Source organism: Exophiala xenobiotica (assembly GCF_000835505.1).
Source record: "Exophiala xenobiotica strain CBS 118157 unplaced genomic scaffold supercont1.4, whole genome shotgun sequence".
In the NCBI taxonomy this organism is placed as follows: domain Eukaryota; kingdom Fungi; phylum Ascomycota; class Eurotiomycetes; order Chaetothyriales; family Herpotrichiellaceae; genus Exophiala; species Exophiala xenobiotica.
The window spans coordinates 896,086-913,095 of record NW_013562491.1 but is presented as its reverse complement, the minus strand read 5'-3'; the positions used below and the strand labels follow the sequence as shown (position 1 = coordinate 913,095).

At 50.7% G+C, this 17,010-nt stretch overlaps 7 protein-coding genes across 7 annotated transcripts; 4 read left to right on the top strand and 3 right to left on the bottom strand.

Annotated features, from left to right (window-relative positions):
- Nucleotides 1-245: 245 nt before the first annotated feature.
- On the top strand, nt 246-2,662 carry PV05_06509 (uncharacterized protein). The gene has a single exon (XM_013459256.1). It carries the CDS (start codon nt 359-361, stop codon nt 2,549-2,551), a length of 2,193 nt encoding a protein of 730 aa, XP_013314710.1. The 5' UTR covers nt 246-358; the 3' UTR covers nt 2,552-2,662.
- PV05_06508 (uncharacterized protein) lies at nt 2,619-5,106 on the bottom strand. The gene has a single exon (XM_013459255.1). It carries the CDS (start codon nt 4,682-4,684, stop codon nt 2,933-2,935), a length of 1,752 nt encoding a protein of 583 aa, XP_013314709.1. The 5' UTR covers nt 4,685-5,106; the 3' UTR covers nt 2,619-2,932.
- Nucleotides 5,010-7,231, top strand: PV05_06506 (uncharacterized protein). Its single transcript, XM_013459253.1, has one exon. It carries the CDS (start codon nt 5,342-5,344, stop codon nt 6,290-6,292), a length of 951 nt encoding a protein of 316 aa, XP_013314707.1. The 5' UTR covers nt 5,010-5,341; the 3' UTR covers nt 6,293-7,231.
- On the bottom strand, nt 5,845-7,184 carry PV05_06507 (uncharacterized protein). The gene has a single exon (XM_013459254.1). The coding sequence runs from the start codon at nt 7,090-7,092 to the stop codon at nt 6,331-6,333; it is 762 nt and encodes a 253-aa protein (XP_013314708.1). The 5' UTR covers nt 7,093-7,184; the 3' UTR covers nt 5,845-6,330.
- A 75-nt stretch (nt 7,232-7,306) lies between the features above and the next one.
- Nucleotides 7,307-8,611, bottom strand: PV05_06505 (uncharacterized protein). Its single transcript, XM_013459252.1, has 2 exons — nt 8,140-8,611; nt 7,307-8,088 (listed from the first exon to the last, which is right to left on the bottom strand). Exons 1-2 carry the CDS (start codon nt 8,545-8,547, stop codon nt 7,606-7,608), a joined length of 891 nt encoding a protein of 296 aa, XP_013314706.1. The 5' UTR covers nt 8,548-8,611; the 3' UTR covers nt 7,307-7,605.
- Nucleotides 8,612-8,874: 263 nt separating this feature from the next.
- PV05_06504 (uncharacterized protein) lies at nt 8,875-10,486 on the top strand. The gene has a single exon (XM_013459251.1). The coding sequence runs from the start codon at nt 9,145-9,147 to the stop codon at nt 10,303-10,305; it is 1,161 nt and encodes a 386-aa protein (XP_013314705.1). The 5' UTR covers nt 8,875-9,144; the 3' UTR covers nt 10,306-10,486.
- An 896-nt stretch (nt 10,487-11,382) lies between these two features.
- PV05_06503 (uncharacterized protein) lies at nt 11,383-16,950 on the top strand (the record flags this gene model as incomplete). The annotated part of the gene is made up of 7 exons (XM_013459250.1): nt 11,383-11,561; nt 11,613-12,468; nt 12,503-14,223; nt 14,281-14,634; nt 14,693-15,307; nt 15,356-16,382; nt 16,447-16,950. The coding sequence occupies 7 exons, from the start codon at nt 11,383-11,385 to the stop codon at nt 16,948-16,950; spliced, it is 5,256 nt and encodes a 1,751-aa protein (XP_013314704.1).
- Nucleotides 16,951-17,010: the final 60 nt, after the last annotated feature.

Below are 17,010 nucleotides of genomic sequence, written 5' to 3'. Positions count from 1 at the left end.
AGGGGTTTGTCATTACTACTACGTAGTATGAATGTGACCCTTGCCGCGCCGGCAGTGGTAAGTACGTGGTAAGCCAGAATTTGTCTGAGTGGTAGGTTTGCAGTTTTCTCTGTCCTTTTCGAGCAAGTGTTGGGAGTGTATTGCCTATTGCCTATTGCCTACTACGCAGTGTCGACTAGCATCCAGTCTTGGTTACCAGGGTGCAGCAAACAACCTCAACAGTAGTCTTTGGAAAGACACTCTTCCGTCTACCTCAGCTCAGGTCCAGCGGAAAAGAGAGGTCGAAACAACCATCTAGAAGAAGGCAGCAGAGAAGCAGAGAAGCAGAGAGCCAGAGAGCCAGAGAGCCAGAGCCAATATGGCGATAGAAGCCATGCCGAACCCAAGCACGCTCAGACAGGCATTCGAGCACGAGATCTACTCCTCCGACGGCACACCTCTGTCATTCGGCTCCCTCTTCAACACGGGTCACCAAGGTGACGAGCGTCAACCCTCTACTAGTATTCTGGTCATCTTCATCCGTCACTTCTTCTGCGGCAACTGCCAGGAATACATCCGTCGCCTGTCGTCTCCAGACTCCCCCTTTCATCCATCGCGTCAGCAGCACGCGTACCTCAACTTCTCAAAACCAACCACAACTCCACCTCCGTCCGTGGTCATCATCGGTCCGGGCTCACCCAGCCTGCTGGCTTCATATTCAAGTCGAACACAATGTGCTTTTCCCGTCTACGCGGACCCGAGCACGCAATTATACGACATCCTCGGCATGCATCGGACATTGTCCATGGGCGCCAAGAGTCCCGAGTACATCCAGCACTCGCTCTTCAGCGGCGCGGTGAAATCGGCGTGGCAGATCGTCAAGCGCGTGGGCAACGGCGACGCCATGGACGGGGGAGATTGGCAGGTCAATGGTGGTGAATTCCTGTTTGTCTGGACGGACCCATTATCGACCACTCAGCTTGTGCATGCTCATGCTCGCCACAGATCGCGATCGCGTTCACGATCGAAATCCAACAGTCCTCCTGCTCCTGCGACACGATCGCAGCCATCAGCAAGTGAACGGGTTCCCTCCTCTGCCACGGGACTTATTGCGGCCACTAGTCGTTCAAGCGTGGCTGGATCATGTTCAAGCACCATCAACAGCACTGGCAAGTGGGAGACACGATGGTGCCACCGCATGCTGAATTCCCGCGACCACACTGAACTCGCCGACTTGGAATACCACGCCTCCGCCTCCGTTTTTGCGTCCCTCCCATCGTCGTCGCGCCCGGGCTCCCGCGCAAACTCTCCTTCGCCACTACGCTCGATCCTGGTCAATGGCAACACCAACACCAACACCAACACCGACACGAAGCCCCATCAACCTCGTCACAGCACCAAACACCATTCGAAAACGCGCTCACTCACTCGGAGCTACTCATCCGACTGTCTGGGCTCATGTCCAGGCCCGGACGTACCCAAGTCGCACGAGGAGGCACTCCTGAATCAGGCGCTGTATTCTGCACGTGCACATGCACGGCCGAGTTCGAAAACAAGCCAGCGCACCACCGTCGTCAATCGGCCGAGGAGCTCGAGTCGAACCCAGCATCATCCTCAAAGGTCGAAAAGTGTGGCGTCAACGACAAGACCTGAGTCCAAGGCCACGCAGTATACTCTTGCCGAAGGAGAAGAAGAACAAGAAGAGGAGGAGGAGCGCGACGGGGTACAGCCTCGGAAAAGTTTCACAACGACCCTGGCGTCGAGGGTGGGCATGGTCATCAGGTCGAAGTCGTTGTCGTCGGCCAAGTCACACTCACACCATTATCCTCGTGGACCGCGAACTGCACTACTGGGCGAGGATGATATTGTCGCGGCGGATGGCGAGCCCGAGCCCGAGCCAGCGGAGGACCTACTAGTAGTCGAAAGCAGTGGCAGTGGTACGAAACGTTCGATTTCGAGCCTCATACGATCCGCGTCGAAGAAGGACAAGAACAAGAACAAGACGAAAGCCGTGCGTCGTCCGCAAACCGCCACGCCTACGCCCGTACCTGGACCTGGACCCGTCCCCGTTCCCACTTCCGCCTCGAGCCAACACGAACGATCGGACTCAGCGGTATCTGTATCTTTGTCAAAGACATCACCCGCCGATGAAAATGGAGTACCCGCGCCCATGCCCGAGTCCACAAAGGAAACAAAAAGAGCGAACCCAATATCCTCCCTCCGACCATCGCTTTCCCTTTCGCGAAAACCCAAACCCAAAGCCAACAAGACAACTACAACGACGACGAGGACGACGACAAAACTCAGGACCAAGACCAAGACCAGGCAAAGGAACACGATCGAAATGGATGATAACGGAATCATGCTCGTCGATGGCGTCGAGTTCGTCAATGTCATCAGTCTGAAGGCCAGGGTTGATAGGGTTGACAGTGGCTTTTCCGAGACGACGACGGCGTCGGGCGTGCATGTTGATGCTCATGCTGATGCTGATGCTGGCCAACGAGGCACACCACCCATATCCCTACCCATACCAATGCCGATATCCTTGCCAACGGCAGCTGTGCAGGGGTGAAACAAAAGAGATAAAAAGCCGATCTCCTAAATTCAAGGGTGAGAGCAGCTTAGGAGAGTGGTATCATGTCATATCATGCCATTCCAGTACTAGTAAGACTCTGATACTCGCAGGTCGAGTGAGTGAATGGATGAATGAATAGGCGAGTGCAATGCACAGGATACTTCCTTCCACAATCTAGTATCGCTATCGATCGCTACATAAAATTTTCTCCTTTTGCCGAGTTCGATGTATCGTGCGCCTGCATGCTAATCAATGCCATGGTCTATGTCACACATAGGGAAGCCGTTGAATCATGTTCTCGTTCTCGTTCGCGTCCTCGTCAAACCTCTGAGTCTATGTCGTATCATCTCCAGCCCTCTGGTCGAGCTCATGTTCCTCTCAAACATGATTTGCAACCGGTGGTGAATTCGCTATAGACGGCCACTTGAGCTGTGAATCAATTTGATCATCCGTCAAGGTGTTGTGCTGATCCCAATGGGCCATATTGTTGTGAAAATGCGTCCTCACGACTCTAGTATGAGGCTGTGGCACTCCGAAAGATTGTGTGGGCGTATCGCCAATGACGTTCATTACTTGGCGGCTAAAGTGCCCTTGATGTGGTACCCCTTGCTCTAACCGCGGATCATGAACAAAAGTGCCCTGGTTCGGGGGGTTATTGTAAGGTGTGAATGAATTTTGTGGATCGAATTGTGGAGTCGACCCAGAGAACGTAGTGCCGTCGACAATGGACAGGCCGCTCAGATGGGTTGGGCTCATCATTGGATTGTCCATGCTCACATTGATCGCAGGTATTTGCGGACCTATCGAAGATTGCGACATGGGAAAGATGCTGCCGTCCATGGCAGAAGCAACTGTTGCTTGACCGATATTGTAGTCTGTGCCTCTGGAAGCATCGAGGTCCGTCCAGCTGAACGATGCGTCGCCGAATTGATTGCCTGAGAAATCCCATGTACCGTTCGGGTCGTTGGGTAAGAAATCAAAGTCTAGGGTTTGTTCAGACATCTCGTTCATCGGATCCACATATTGCTCATTCGCATCCTGAGTCATGGTGGAAATGACGGCGGTCGGAGAAGCAACATGAGAGCAGTGTGAACTGGCTGGTTGATTAGTCCAAGAATGCTGTGAGATGGGATATCGGAGATAGATGGCATTCGGATCGGCGAGGTCTGGGAAGAATTGTTGCATTGCTTGTTGAGAGACGTTGGGTGTCCGTGAAAGGAAAAACGTTGGTCGACCTCCCATACAAGATGTTGAATTTGTCTCTGGCATGAACGACACTGGCATCAGCCCATCGAATTCCGGCAATGCTTGTTCAGCAAGATTTTTGACTTGCTGTTGCGCATGGTTGATCGACGTGGCGTTGTTAGGATGATCGGGACAATACAGACACGAACAGCCTGAACCGCAAGAACAGGCGGCTTTCCACGACTCCTTCGTCGCTGTACCCATGTCCACAGCCGTAGGAGCCAGGCTGTCCTGTTCGGGCTGCTTCTCGAGATTCTGACGATGTCGACAGCCTCCGACAGCTGGTGGCAAAGGCGATTGGGTCTCTTCCTTTGGCTTTTTCGAACCGCAACAACTCGATTTGGGAATGTCAGGAGTGGACACAACGCCATCCTCTCTCTCCTTTAAGCGTCGCTTGCGCTCTTGATATTCTTGGTCATCGATCTCTTTGCCATTTGCATCTGCCCAGACCTTTTTCAGAGTCCACCTGTTTTCATTGGCATCTTCCCATACAGGCTTCGGGCTAGACGTGGCTTCGCGGCTGATGATTTGTGGACCGTCGACTCGGACAATCAGGAATGCCTCTTGAGTACAAGAGCAGTCTCTTTGACATTTGCAAGTCTTTGTCGTGCAAGCGCAGTTTCTAGGACAGTGACAACCTCTTTTCTGACCAGCCGACGGTCGACCGGGTTGATTGGTTTCGGATATTGGTCTTGTCCTTCCATGATCGCACTTGTTCACTCGATGCCCTCTCTTACACGACTCGCAGGCATAAGTTTTCCCGTTGAATTGCTGGATCGGAGTGAATTCGGTCTTGCTGTTGGGCTTTAGTTTGCGAATTTTCCCGTCCTCAACCCTGCCGGTCTTTGGAGGGCTGGACGCTTTCTCGCCTAACGGGTCCTGCATTGTCTTGGGCTGAGAAGTTCATCCAGAGAAAATCGTGGCTGACGGAGTACAGAATGGGCCGATGTGTTGTAGTATGCAGGTCTCCGATGGTAGTCCTAGGGCGTTTGGAACAAAGGAACGAGGACCGCGTTCAGGAGTAACGGCGACAATGAGGGGATGGCAGATCTTCAGCAGTCGGAAAGCGATACGCTCGGCCTGGTAAGTTTAGTGGGGAGGAAAGTTGCTTGTCAGATAAATTTAGCACCTGTCTCACAGGCAGTTGAAGGCTCCTGGATTTATACTGTAAGTACTCCGTACTGCCGAGCGAGAAGTAATCGTTACTCAAGGAGAAGTTTCGCAGAAGGAAAGGTGTCGAGTACAGAGTAATACTGTGAGATAATAGCCCAAAGGAATCTGGTCTGATCAATACCGGAGGAACTTCCAGCGCACCTGCAGTTAATACGGAGCGAGGGAGTAACCACCGAGAGGAAATCCACCACGATTCGAGTCAAGCTCCGACATTGGCCTCACCAGTCGCAGGTCATCCCACGCCGTCACTCTTACTTACCTGCGCCACGGCTACACGGCCTCTTCTTAGCCTCTTCCGCACGTTCTTTGTATCGGACTCGATCAAGTCCCTGATACTTGCTCTTTGATCTTTGAGGAGGTGGTTGGAGTATGGGGTTGGATATGACCGACAAAGGGAATACCACAGCTGAGAACACGACGCGTCAAGCAAAGACTTCTGCCAGGTCCAGAGCACAAGAAAACTCTCAGTCCTCGTGGTTTTCATTACCACAACCCATAAAACGCGTATTCGATAGGTTTCCTCTCGTCACCTATCCTGCGAACGACCTCCCCCAAAGAGCTCCCGGACGTCGGAACGAAAACATCCTCTACATTTTTCAGTCAGAAGACCAACCAAGTCGAGATGCTCCTTCCTTCAACCCATCTTGTTTGAAATGGCAAGCCTACCTGAAGTTTCACGGCATCCCTCTACGAACTCGACCATCCAACAATCATGCTTCACCAAGTGGTTCTCTACCGTTTCTTCTGCCTGCGTCTCAAGACCCTCAACGACCAGCCTCTCCCGTTCCCGCCAGCCGAATCGCGAAATGGGTGATATCACAAGGAGGAAAGGAGGAAGCTGTACATCCGCGGCAAGAAGCCTATACGGCACTAATTGATCATAATATCCGGAGCGCATGGTTGTACTATTTGTACCTGGACAAAGATAACTTCAACGCTGTAGCATGGCCAATGTATGTTGCCAGCGCTTCAACATCCTGGCCTGTCCAGTTGAGCCTTGCATATCAACTTCGCAACGCTGCCAGAGAGGAATTGTTGAAGACCAATACCATCATTGATCCACAAGAACTGTACAGCCAAGCAGAAGAAGCATTCCGAGCACTATCCATTCTCCTAGGCGAGAACAGATTCTTCTTTGGACAAACCACACCCGGCCTTTTCGACGCAAGTCTTTTCGCATATACCCAGATCATCCTCGATGATGGCATTGAATGGAAAACACCGTCGTTGAAGACGGCTCTGCAACGTCACGAAAATCTTGTACAGCATAGAGCACGTTTGGCGCGTGGCTTCTTTTCCAGCCGGACTCGAAACACCTAGTATTCCCCGGACAATTGAGTGACCCATACGCTCATGAATCAGGACGTTTTTCGAAATATACCTCCAAACCAAACCGTCACACCAACCCATTTCTCAGATCGACCACCAAGCAGTGGCACCATGGATTTGTCCACGACTCTCTCCTCGACTTTGTCAATAACACTCAGACCATTTCTGGCTGCTTCGTCCTCGACTTCGGCGACCGTGTGAGCATAACTTGTTGGGCGGATCTTCTCGCCGGTTTTAGGATCCACGAATCCAGCTTGACTCATCGCACCCATCTCGGCGTGCATGTTCGTCAACAGCAGGATTCCGCCAGGTTTGAGAATCTTTGCGACATGGCTGAAGAAGGTGTCTGTCGGAATATGTTCAAGGACCAGTGTTGATACCACAGCGTCAGCACCAATGGCCGAATCAGGCGGAGAAGGTTGCTCTATCATGTCGAAGACTTCCAATTTCAATTGGCCTTCCTTTCTGTGTTTATCCAACCGTCGCCCGGCCACGTCGAGCATGCCAGGACTCACATCTAGCCCGACGACACGGGCGTCTTCGACTTCCAACAATGCAGCCGTATTTCTGCCCGTCCCGCAGCCAAGGTCGACCAATTTCCATGGCCGGGGTAGTTGTGACGTCCCCAGCAAGCTGAACATACGTGGCATAAGCTTCTTCATCTCGATGGTGTCCAAGGCTTGCAGAAAGTTGCCATCACTGTCGTACACGGCCGCCCAGAGATCGTAGGCTTGAGACGTGGACAGATACCGGACCATTGAATCTGTTGATTGCGGGATTACTTTGGCCATGTTCGAATTCGTGTTATGGAAAGTGTAGATACTAGACCGGAAGAGTTGTAGGCCAGGCTCGTATGTGTATAAAAGGGCTGGATGTTGAAAAAGGAGGCGGGTCAAAGGGGACAGGTAGAAAATATACTGTGATACAATACGAGGCCGTCCTGTCCAATCGACGTTTCTGTTTTGTCCGCTCCACATCCACGTCGGTCGGTTCGTGAGTCACAACGAAAGCCATAACGTACCATAGTAGCCATGATGCCTGTCAGACAGCATATCCGTACAGTGCCCGATCTAGGAACAGTCAGGCAATAGATCTGTTGCCCATTGGTTTAATGTCGTATCACCGCTCCACACGTTTTACTGGCCCTGTTCATCTCCCGCAATGCTTTTTGCCGATAATCAAGAATTGTACGAGGAGAAAGCCTGGGTCGTTTGGAGGAAAGATACTCGCATTGCATACATATTCATGTTCATCACCAAAGCATTGGGTATATCTGCCTGCGCCTTACTAGAGTCTTGTTGTTGTTACATTGCACCAACGCCAAACACACCGCCGCCTTCTTTCAAATCCTCAACCAAATCCTGCACATTGCTTAAGTGCTTGCCCAGCAGATTCTGTTTCTCCTCGGTCGTCCTTGTATTCACAGTCGCATTCGGATCCTTGGCCGCTTCGGGACCATTGACAGTTTCTCTCCGCCGGTCAAAGGCTGCCATGAGCTCTTTCCCTCGGCCGCCCAGAATGGCGGTGTTCGTGGCGGAGGTGGAAGCTGAGATCTTGGGACTTTGTGTCTCGGGCATGAGGTAAAAGTACAAGAATTCGACGAGTTTGAGCTTCACTTCTCGCGATGTGCTCCGCGACTTGAAGAGGGATGTGACCACTAATAAGCCGTCGATGCCTTCGAATGTACGTGCGTTTTGAGGCTGGTCAAGGAGGGAGGTGACGAGTGCCATTATGGTGGAAGATTGGATGGCAGGACAATTGGATGGGTCGAGGAGGTCGAGGAAGAGCTTGAACTGTCAGCGAAGGGAGCGTGTGTGGGAATGGGCGATAGGACGTACGTTCATGTATATCTCCTGGGAGAAGAGGGCCCGCGAAGGGGGATGCAGCAGGAGAACACCTTGGATCAGGTCTAGTGTCTGTATGATCAACATGTCATTCGTGCCGTTGCTTTCTTTGCCGAGGAGTCTCTCTAGACAGGCGACAAGTCTCATGGAGATATTCCATTGGAAGGATTGTTGGAGCTTGAAGAATTCGCGGAAGGCTGGGTCTTCGGAGAGATCATTCAATTTCTTGCCTGGAGGAGATGTCGAGCCCAAAAGCAGCATTGATTGCCGCTTGTTGGCCATGGAGGTCTTGGAGAGGCATAGCTGGGCGAGGAGGCCTTCTACCTGGCGGAGGCCTTTGCGGATTTTCTGGGGGGATGAAGAGGAGAGGTAGTCGAAGGAGTGGGAGAGGAGGGTTTCCATGTTGACCAGGTAGTGGTGAATAGAAAGGCGGATGACAATGTTCTCGGAGTAATGATGGTTGAGCGCACTCTGGCGAGTACGAATATGACCATGAATACTCCGTATGGGAGAGTCGAATCTCGTTGTCAAGGCCCGATAGCGTTAGAACCAAACAAGCGGGGAAGTTCATTCTGCCACCGCCTTCTAGGTACCTAGATGGGCTGCCTAGGCCGTGTTAGGCCTTGAACGGGCACAACGGGTTCTTTACTTGGCGTAGACTGGGCGCCTAGAGTGCCCGTAAGTGCCTAACGGATGCTAAAAGCTGCATCATGATGATCGATGCGCAGGCGACCCCAGTCAAGCCTCGACATGTGTTCGTCATGCATGTCGTCGAAAATCGTGATGCTGTTCCGAGTATCCCACAATATTGATGCCTACCTGCGTCTTCCTCGTTCATGACTTATACTCCTGTACACCACACCTGCCAACACTTCCCATCCACCCTCCTGCATGACATCTCCTTCCGCCTGAAAGTCTAACGCACCCTCGACCACTGCGACTGCGCCCACTCAGCCACTTTCACATGCTCCTTCTCACCTGAATACGTGTCCGGGCACCATGTCGACCATCGCAGAGAACCCGGCCTCCCCAAACGCTATACCAGTCCGATATAGTTCGGCGGGCATCCACGATGGTGTCCAACATCAACCCTCGAAATCCGTCCTCAGACCTCTTCCCGAAGATACGTGGATATCCAACAGACACCAGTCAATGCCTCCACTAAGTCCTCCGCTAGCTCTGGCCGACAACACGAACAAGATGAGACACTCCAAGAAGCAGTCTGCACCCGAGAATCTGGCACCACGACGGCTAGGTGAATGGACGCCGCAGAAAGAGAAGATCATTATGGGTCCGTACGACTACCTCTTTGCGCACCCAGGCAAAGACATAAGATCAGCCTTGATCAAAGCGTTCAACTCATTTCTGGATGTCCCACCGCAGTCTCTGGAGATCATCACGAAAGTCGTGGGCATGCTACATACCTCTTCACTGCTGATCGACGATGTCCAAGATGGAAGTCAGTTACGGAGAGGTGTTCCGGTTGCACATAATATCTTCGGAGTTGCCCAGACTATCAACAGCGCCAACTATGTCTATTTCCTGGCTCTACAAGAACTACAGCGATTGGAGAATAGAGATGAGGCCATGGAGATCTTCACAACAGAACTACTCAACCTCCATCGTGGTCAAGGCATGGACTTGTACTGGAGAGATACCTTGACCTGTCCCACCGAGGATGATTATCTGGAAATGGTCCAGAACAAAACCGGCGGCTTGTTCCGTCTGGCCGTCAAGCTGATGCAAGCTGAATCTCCAGAAAAGGGTCGAATAGACTGCGTGCCACTCGTCAATTTGATGGGCTTGGTCTTCCAAATATGCGACGACTACCTGAACCTGTCCTCGGGCACGTATACCAAGAACAAAGGTCTCTGTGAAGACTTGACAGAAGGGAAATTCTCCTTCCCAGTCATTCACTCGATCCGAAGTAATCCTGCGAATTTACAGCTCATCAACATCCTCAAACAAAAGACCACTGACGACGGCGTCAAGAGGTACGCTGTCGCTTACATGGAGACCACGGGCAGTTTTGAATATAGCCGCAAAGTGGTTAAGGAGCTGAAAGCCAAAGCTGGGGATCTGATTGCTGAAATGGACAGTGGCTCAGGGAGAGGGAGTCAAGTGAAGGCCATTTTAGATATGATGGACGTTGATTCATAACCTAGTGCTTGGAGTCAGTTGGAGTATATGAGGACTAAATGGGTCTTCAACAGACCGACACGACGATTGGGATTTCTTGTGTATAATGTCGCCTAGAGAGCAATGCTGGCTTGGCTCTTATTGAGAAATCCGCCCCGTCTTCCAAAGATTTGATTTCCATTTCGTATTGCTAGTAACTCCTTCCGTATTCCGTACGCGAGCCAGCAAGGCCAGCTTCCGCTTAAGGTGTAATTACGCCAAGTCTAATCTGGAATTGAACTCGCTACTGCTTCACCGCATGATGCCGCCTACCCTTATTACTCGAGGACGAGAAACCTAATTGCCATATATGGTTTGATGGTAGAGGGTGAGCGAAAGCCGCTTTATACTGAGTTTTAACTGAGCCTTCAACCAAGCATCACCGAGAGCCTAATCTGCCCCCCTAGTAATCGGCTAAACCTGCCTCTCGCCTAGGCATGGGTCTCAGACGGGCGTCCGGGAACCTGGTAGATTCCCTGCCCCTGCGCTGTTGCCTAAATTTCCTTGTCGCCTTGGGCCTGGCTGCGCGAGACGGTGCGTGGTTCAATGGTACGTGAAGCGCAAGGTCACGTGATTCGGAACGAAGCCTTATCATCTGATCGCCACTCGCAGCTTAGCTCCTTCCAACCAATCAATCAATCATCCCATCCACACCAACACTAGTCCTTTATCTGCTGCAAACCTTTTCAAATCCCCTGAGAAGGCTGTGAATTCTGCAAAATTGTGCACCGGCGTAGACCAGGATCTTTGCGTTGGAGTTAGCGCTAACAACTTGCGTGCCAGACGCTAATGTAGGTGATAAGCTACCACGTCACATGCTGTGCAGCCCTTTCTGCAGGCCCTCCGGCGCTTAAAAGGGGCTCAATTACGGAGTATGTGTTGGCATTCCCCCTTGAATCTGCCTGATACCACTGTTTGCACCGTGCAACAGCATGCATGTCTGCGAATGGGTTCTAGCGATTTGTGCCCTTTATTTCCCCAGTTCTTGATCCCATAACGTATCTCCCCGACCGAAAATTTGTTGAACAAACGTCTATTCTTCGAAGCACGTTCGTTGCCATGCCTAACAGCGAGAATGCGGCAAGAAGAAAGGCTCGGGAATTGGTCGAGGAGATAGAAAATGAGCACGGCCATGTCGGCGAAGAGACCCTCAGACAGATTGACGACCCGACCATTCGCGCAAAACTTACCAATGCTCTGAAAGCAAAAGATGGCATGATCGGCTCAACCGTGATCACGTATCAAACCTCACGCTCTTTGGCTACAATTCCCTGACTTTTGTTGATTAGGCTGGCCAAAAACCTTTACACAAGCAATGCTCGTTTTGTGTTCGAGTTGCTCCAGAACGCGGATGATAACGAATACAACAAGACCAATGACAGCCCTTTCATATCTTTTCATGTCCACCCCCGGCAAATCGTGGTCGAATATAATGAAGACGGTTTCACACCCGGAAACCTCAGGGCTATCTGCAATGTGGGTCAAAGTACAAAGAAAGGTGCTCAAGGTTATATTGGAGAAAAGGGAATAGGCTTCAAATCAGTATTCATGGTGGCCTGGAAGGTCCTCATCCAGTCTGGAGACTTTTCTTTCTATTTCCAACATCGAAGAGGAGACTCTGGAATGGGCATGATTTCGCCCGTCTGGCAAGAACCCGAACAAACTCTGCCAGAATCATTGACCCGAGTTACCTTGTTTTTACACGACTCTGGCGATGCTGCCTTTGTTACAACTCAGCGCCAATCAATATCCTCCCAGTTCCACGAACTTCAAGACACATTTCTTCTTTTTCTCAAGAAGATCAAACAGATCAATCTCAAGTTCTACAACGAAGACCACAAAATGACCAAGGAAGTAATTCATGCCCTTGAAAACGCCTCCGGGGGTGCCAAAGCGCGTCTTACAAAGGAAACCATCACAGCCGACAACACGGAAAAAAGTTCTAGGGCCTATCATATTACGAGATATGTCGCCACAGACCTTGAGAAAAATGACAATCGAGAATACTCAGAAGCAGAAGAGGCGCAAAAGAAATATTCTACATCCGAGGTTGTGCTTGCGTTCCCATTGACTTCTGATTCATCTCCTCTTCTGGAGGTCCAGGATGTATTCGCATTTCTGCCGCTTCGCTCAGCTGGGTTCTACGTACGTCCTTCCGCCGCCGTTACTGTGAGCCTAGACTAACAAAAGTTGGTTTCTAATACAAGCCGATTTCGTCACGGAGGCAAATCGACAAGATGTGATCACAGCATCCCCTCGGAATCTGGGACTTCTGGATGGTATTGCACGTGCATTCATCAAAGCAGTTCAAGAGTTTTGCGAACATCCTAATCTCACATACCAATGGATGAGATATCTTCCCGACCCCTCGAACACTAGTTTTCAGCCTCTTTGGAAGCGACTTGTTGACAAGATTCAGGGCCTTCTGGAATCAACACCAGTACTACATTCTCGCAATGGAGGGGCTCTAAGACTCATCAAGTCGCTTCGACTTTCCGCGTTCGATTCTGTGGACAAGGACGGTAATCCGCTGTGGGACGACATTGATCCACCCTGGTATGTGTCTCGTTCATATGATCGGCATGATCTTAAGACTTTGGAGTCTTATGGCCTTCGATACGCCAACATAACGGAGGTTTTGGCACATGCTAACAGAGACCTCGAATCGCCACATTCAAGAATGAAAGCCTCGAGAGATGAGGATTGGCATACTCGTGCCGCCCAGATTCTTGCAATTCCCTTCGTCAAGGATTGGTATTCCGAAAAGATAACCTTGCAAGCAATGTATTTGATCCCGTTGCAAAATGGTCTATGGATATCTTCCAAGAGTGGTCCGATTTACTATGCAAGCAGTTCCGGTATGCAAATTCCGACAGACCTAGGTTTGAACTTGATCAATCCAACTGCCGCCGGAAACCCTGACAGAAAGACATTATTTGATCATCTTGGTGCTACGGAGGCATCCACCGATCTTGTTCGAAACAAAATACTTGAACGCTACAATTCCTACCCAAACGGCGCAAGTGTCAGCCTCCAGACGTCCCGGATTCATTTGCAGTATCTCTATCTGACCCAGATGCGGGCGGATTTTGTCGTCCCATTCGCCTTCAGCAACGTGTACATTTACACAGCGTCAGAAGTGCGTCTCTGGCCAAAATTTACAGATGTATATAAACCCGATGAAAATCAGTACGGCGTAAGGGAACTGTTAATGCCCACGCCGCAAGGTCAAAATCCCGGGAGCAGTGCACCGGGACTTTCAGTGTCGTTCCTGCATCAAGTTTATTTTGAAGACGTCCCAGACAATCCAGTAGGACACCCTTTCAGCTGGTCGGCTTTTCTTGGGAAGTATCTCAACATTCGACTACGACCGAGGCTAGTCTGCAATCCAGGCAGTGAATCAGCATCCTTATCCAATATTACTCGCTACCTTCAACGCTACCGCCCAGAGCTTTTCCTAAACGTCATTCACTATTACTGGCAGGGCGAGGGTCGAAAAATTATAATTGCAAAGTCAACCACCACCGAAATGCGCACAATGGAAGTCCTTTGCAGAGGGGGTCGCACGATACCTCTTTTCAAGACATACTTGCCGACTCCCTTCCTCGAGCGCCTGCAAGCAAGGTACATGGTTGATTCGGAGTTTTTCCCGTTTTTGGCGCTGCTGTCTCCGCCAAAGGATGACGCGGATTCCGATGGTTGGAATTTTCTGAACAAAGAATTTGGCGTTGGCCGACATGATGACCTGGATTTTTACCTAGCAATCCTGAACTCCATTTTGAATGGAAATAAGTCTGTCGAAACAATTCTGAACATGCCGAGAGTGTATGGAGTATATGACCGCATCCAGACCAAACTTCTCCTATCCGAGGATCAAGGCAGACAACAGGGCAAGGTTAGGTATGTGATGTACCCGAGGCAAATTGAGATGCTTTTTCAGATGCTAAAGTTTTTCAGAGAACTGTTTGAGGCAAGTTCCGCCATTTTGATACCAGAATCCGGAGAACGACATGCGGCACGGGTTCGACCTAGTCAATGCGTCTGGGATGGCCCGCAGGATATGCAGACTAAGTACCCAGTGAAATCGCTGTGTCACTCCTACTTCATGGCGTCCGAGTCGGGGCCGGGTTCCCTGGAACAATTTTTCAGAACCACTCTGGGACTTTCCGATTGTTCCTGGAGCCATCTTGTGGACGAAGTTAAGTATCTCAAGGCTGCGTCTTGCATGGATTTTGATAGAATCAATGGTTTGTACACTCTCATTGATAAATCGTTCGACAGAGCCAATGTCGATGACATCGAGAAGCTGAGGTTAGATTGTTCATTCCCACATGCTGAAAACATCGAATTTTGGCTAAATGCTTTTCAGGAAAGCCGTTAACGAGGGTGCATTGATCTATGTCAATGTTAACGGACGGCATGATTGGTGTAAGGTTTCTCAGTGTTTGTGGGCAAGCGTTACGGCAATAAGAGGTCGAACGACGCTTAACGACCATTATGAAGACTTGAAGGGTTTCTTCGTTACTCTCCTTGGGGTTCCAGAATTAAGCCTTGATATGGTGCTGGACGAACTGATTGAGAAAGGTGCCAGACATGCACCTGTGGCGGAGATCAAGGAGACTTTGTGGGCACTGGCCTCCTTCCTATCCTCCAACACTCCTACCTCTTCCTCAAGAAGAATTCTTGAGAGCCGTGTCTTTCCAGTCAAGTACCCAAACGGGCAAGTGCTCTTGCGGACGTCAAAGGCAGAGTTCGGAATAGTGGACCGACAGCAATTGGGGGATTCTTTTGCCGGCAAAGCGAGCTTGCTCGACTTCAGCTTGGAAGATGTCAGGATGCTGAAGCCATTCTTCGCCTGGGCTGGTCTTGAAAATCGCTATCTCTCTAAAATGGTTAAAGAGATATCTCGAGTTGAAGGCGGCGATCCCCTGCCCATAGCGAGTCGAAATCGCGACATTGGACGGAAAGCTCGTGGGCTATTTCGGTAAGTTGTGGAATGGCCATGGACATGATATTCCTAACGGTGAAACAGGATAGCCGCACACTACAACAGTCCCCGTGTGTCGGAGAATGACTTTTCCTTACAAGATCTACTCAAGAGCGCTCTTGTCTACGAAACAAACGGGATCTCGTCCTTGCTAGTTCTATCTCAAGGTGGTCGCGAAGTGGCGGTCGAAATTGAAAAGAGCGAACTTCACATAGGTCCTAACGAATCACCACTTCAGATATATGTTCCAAGAGATCCGAGAAGCCAGGAATTTTGCTTCCTTTCCAAGCTTCCGCCGCGACTTTTTGACTGGATGATGACTCACCCGGACACGCAAATCCGAGAAAAGATCGAGCCAGAAGCTGTCCTAGTAGTTACCAAGATCTTGAACGCCAAATTGTCATCAGTCGACTGGTTACTGGAAGAAGCTGGAATTATAGAAGTTGCTGGCACAGATGTTACCGACGAGCGAGGTGCAGCTGAACAGTCTGACCAGGATGATAGCGAAGATGCCGAAGAGGAAGTCCTGAGAGCGGACAGTCCCAGTGCAGACTCTCTAAGTGATGGCTGCAGTGGGCGAGAAGCACTTCTCACGACTACGATATCTGAAACTGCCAGAACTGTGTTGACACCACCGACTACTGCAGTTCCTACAACTTCGGTTACACCCACTCCCTCATCACACCCGCACGCTGTCTCCGAAGTTGTTCATGGTCATTCGCGGCACAGATCAGCCGTTGCAGGCTCATCACCCCTTTTCGTACAAACGGTCGAGGCAGAGAGGATGGCTCCAACGCACGCTGAACCGCCGTCTGCTCCTGACCTAGACCCAGAGATGATCGACACTTTAGTGGATGAAGCAGCCCGATATTTAGCTCTTCTGGACAACATTATCAAGAAAGCCAGGCACACGTCGTTTCCTTCCCTTGGATCTTTCAATATGTCGCGATTGCTTGTGACTTTGACCGAATCGGAAATTTCGCCAGATCAGTACTGTCTTGACATACACGCGTTTCGGTCCGCAACACAGCGAGAGCGAGATTTCAAGGTTGGCGCGGCCGGCGAGCTTTTCGTGAGTGTTGAATGCTAATCCTGAAGCACCGGTCTGGCAAACTAATCTATTCTGGTGAATGCAGGTATTCGAACTCTTGTCCCATCTAGATCCTGACCTGCCGGGATTTGACTTGCGTAATTGGCAGAGTACGATCAGGAAATACGTCAAAGTGCACCCGCAATACGCCTTCATGGATGACTGGGAGGGTCAGGAGACTGCAGACATCACCTACGACGATAAATCAGGCGTGCTCACTGACCTACTGATCGGACAAGGCTATTTGGCTCCCAACCGTTGGCAAGGTCGAAGGCCGATGTACTACATCGAAGTCAAGACGACGACCGGTCACTGCGGCATGCGCTTCTTCATGAGCAAGCGTCAATATAAGAGGATGCAAGATCTCTCTGAAGCAGCACAAGACCCCCATTCTGTCAATTCAATTTATCTCATTTTTCGCGTCTTCGATGTCGGCATGGGCACACCTGGCTTGCGGATTTATGTTGATCCTGAGGCGATGAAGAGGACCGGCACCCTAATCTTCACAGCAGAGACCTGGTCCGTTGTCCCTGGTCAAATTGGAACCTGAAAGTCTCGGCTTGTCTATTGCGGGAAGACAACAAGAAGAATGAGGGAGGGCCGTATCAGG